General features: G+C 42.0%; 1 protein-coding gene across 1 annotated transcript in view; it reads right to left on the reverse strand.

Annotated features, from left to right (window-relative positions):
- PGM2 (phosphoglucomutase 2) overlaps positions 1-998 on the reverse strand; it is a 72,490-nt gene that overhangs the window by 25,077 nt on the left and 46,415 nt on the right. The window contains exon 14 of the mRNA XM_004384685.2: positions 3-39. Within this exon, the coding sequence (XP_004384742.1) occupies positions 3-39 (37 nt within the window). The remainder of the gene's footprint in view (positions 1-2; positions 40-998) is intronic.

A 998-nucleotide genomic window follows, 5' to 3' on the forward strand; every position in this document is an offset into this window, starting at 1 on the left:
ACTAGTTCATTCAATTCTTTCTTCAGCTGCTCAGGATCACTGAAAAATAAAGAAAAAAAAAATTCCAGGTCATTGGGTATTCCAAAGCATATTTTAATGACTCTGCACACTGATTAAGTAACACTGAAAATTAACGTTAAGAGTAGGGTTAACTCAGGTAAAATAAAACTCTGATGACCTAAGCATGGGAACGCACCTGTTGAATTAGACAAAAACCCCATGAGACAATATGCATGATTTTCCCCAAAGGTTTTTCCAAGGTTTTTACTATAAACAAAATTGTCCCTTTGCTCCTCTCACAAGAATTTTTAAGAAACACAATTTTTGGCCTAGTACATCTAAAAGATCTGCCATGGTTGTACCTAACAGTACAGAGAAAACATTCATGGCTCCGCTTGTCATTAAATTCTGTTGAACTTTTAAAAACAAGACATCTCTGTTGAGTTCTCAGTCTCCCGAGACAGGAATGTGTGCCATCAAACTACTGGAAAGCTAAGCTGCAGCCTTGTCTGTAAAATCTTCCTAGAATAGACAGAGGTGAGGAGCCGCCTACCCGGACTGTGCAGTCACACAGCAGGAACTCAGACCCAGTGGGTTTTATCTTTATCATTCTACCTCCAAGACTAAAGGTTCACAACTAAAGTATAAACAAGAATCTAATAGGGGCATTGGTGGTTCAGTGGTAGAATTTTTGCCTTCCATGTGGGAGACCTGGCCAACGCACCTCATGCACAGCTACCACTCATCTGTCAGTGGTAGAGTGTATGTTGCTATGATGCTGAACAGGTTACAGAGGAACTTCCGGCCTAAAACGGGCTAGAAAGAAAGGCCTGGCGATTTACCTCTGCCAGTCAGGCAGTGAAAACTCCATGGATCACAACACTCTGATCCCAACCCATCATGGGGATGCTGCAGACAGGGCAGTGTTTCACTGAACGTGGAGTTGCTAACAGCAACAACAAGGTGATTGATCCCCCTAAGGAAATCAAGTTTTCAAG

The sequence above is a fragment of the Trichechus manatus genome, unplaced genomic scaffold, assembly GCF_000243295.1.
Source record: "Trichechus manatus latirostris isolate Lorelei unplaced genomic scaffold, TriManLat1.0 scaffold00126, whole genome shotgun sequence".
Lineage (NCBI taxonomy): Eukaryota > Metazoa > Chordata > Mammalia > Sirenia > Trichechidae > Trichechus > Trichechus manatus.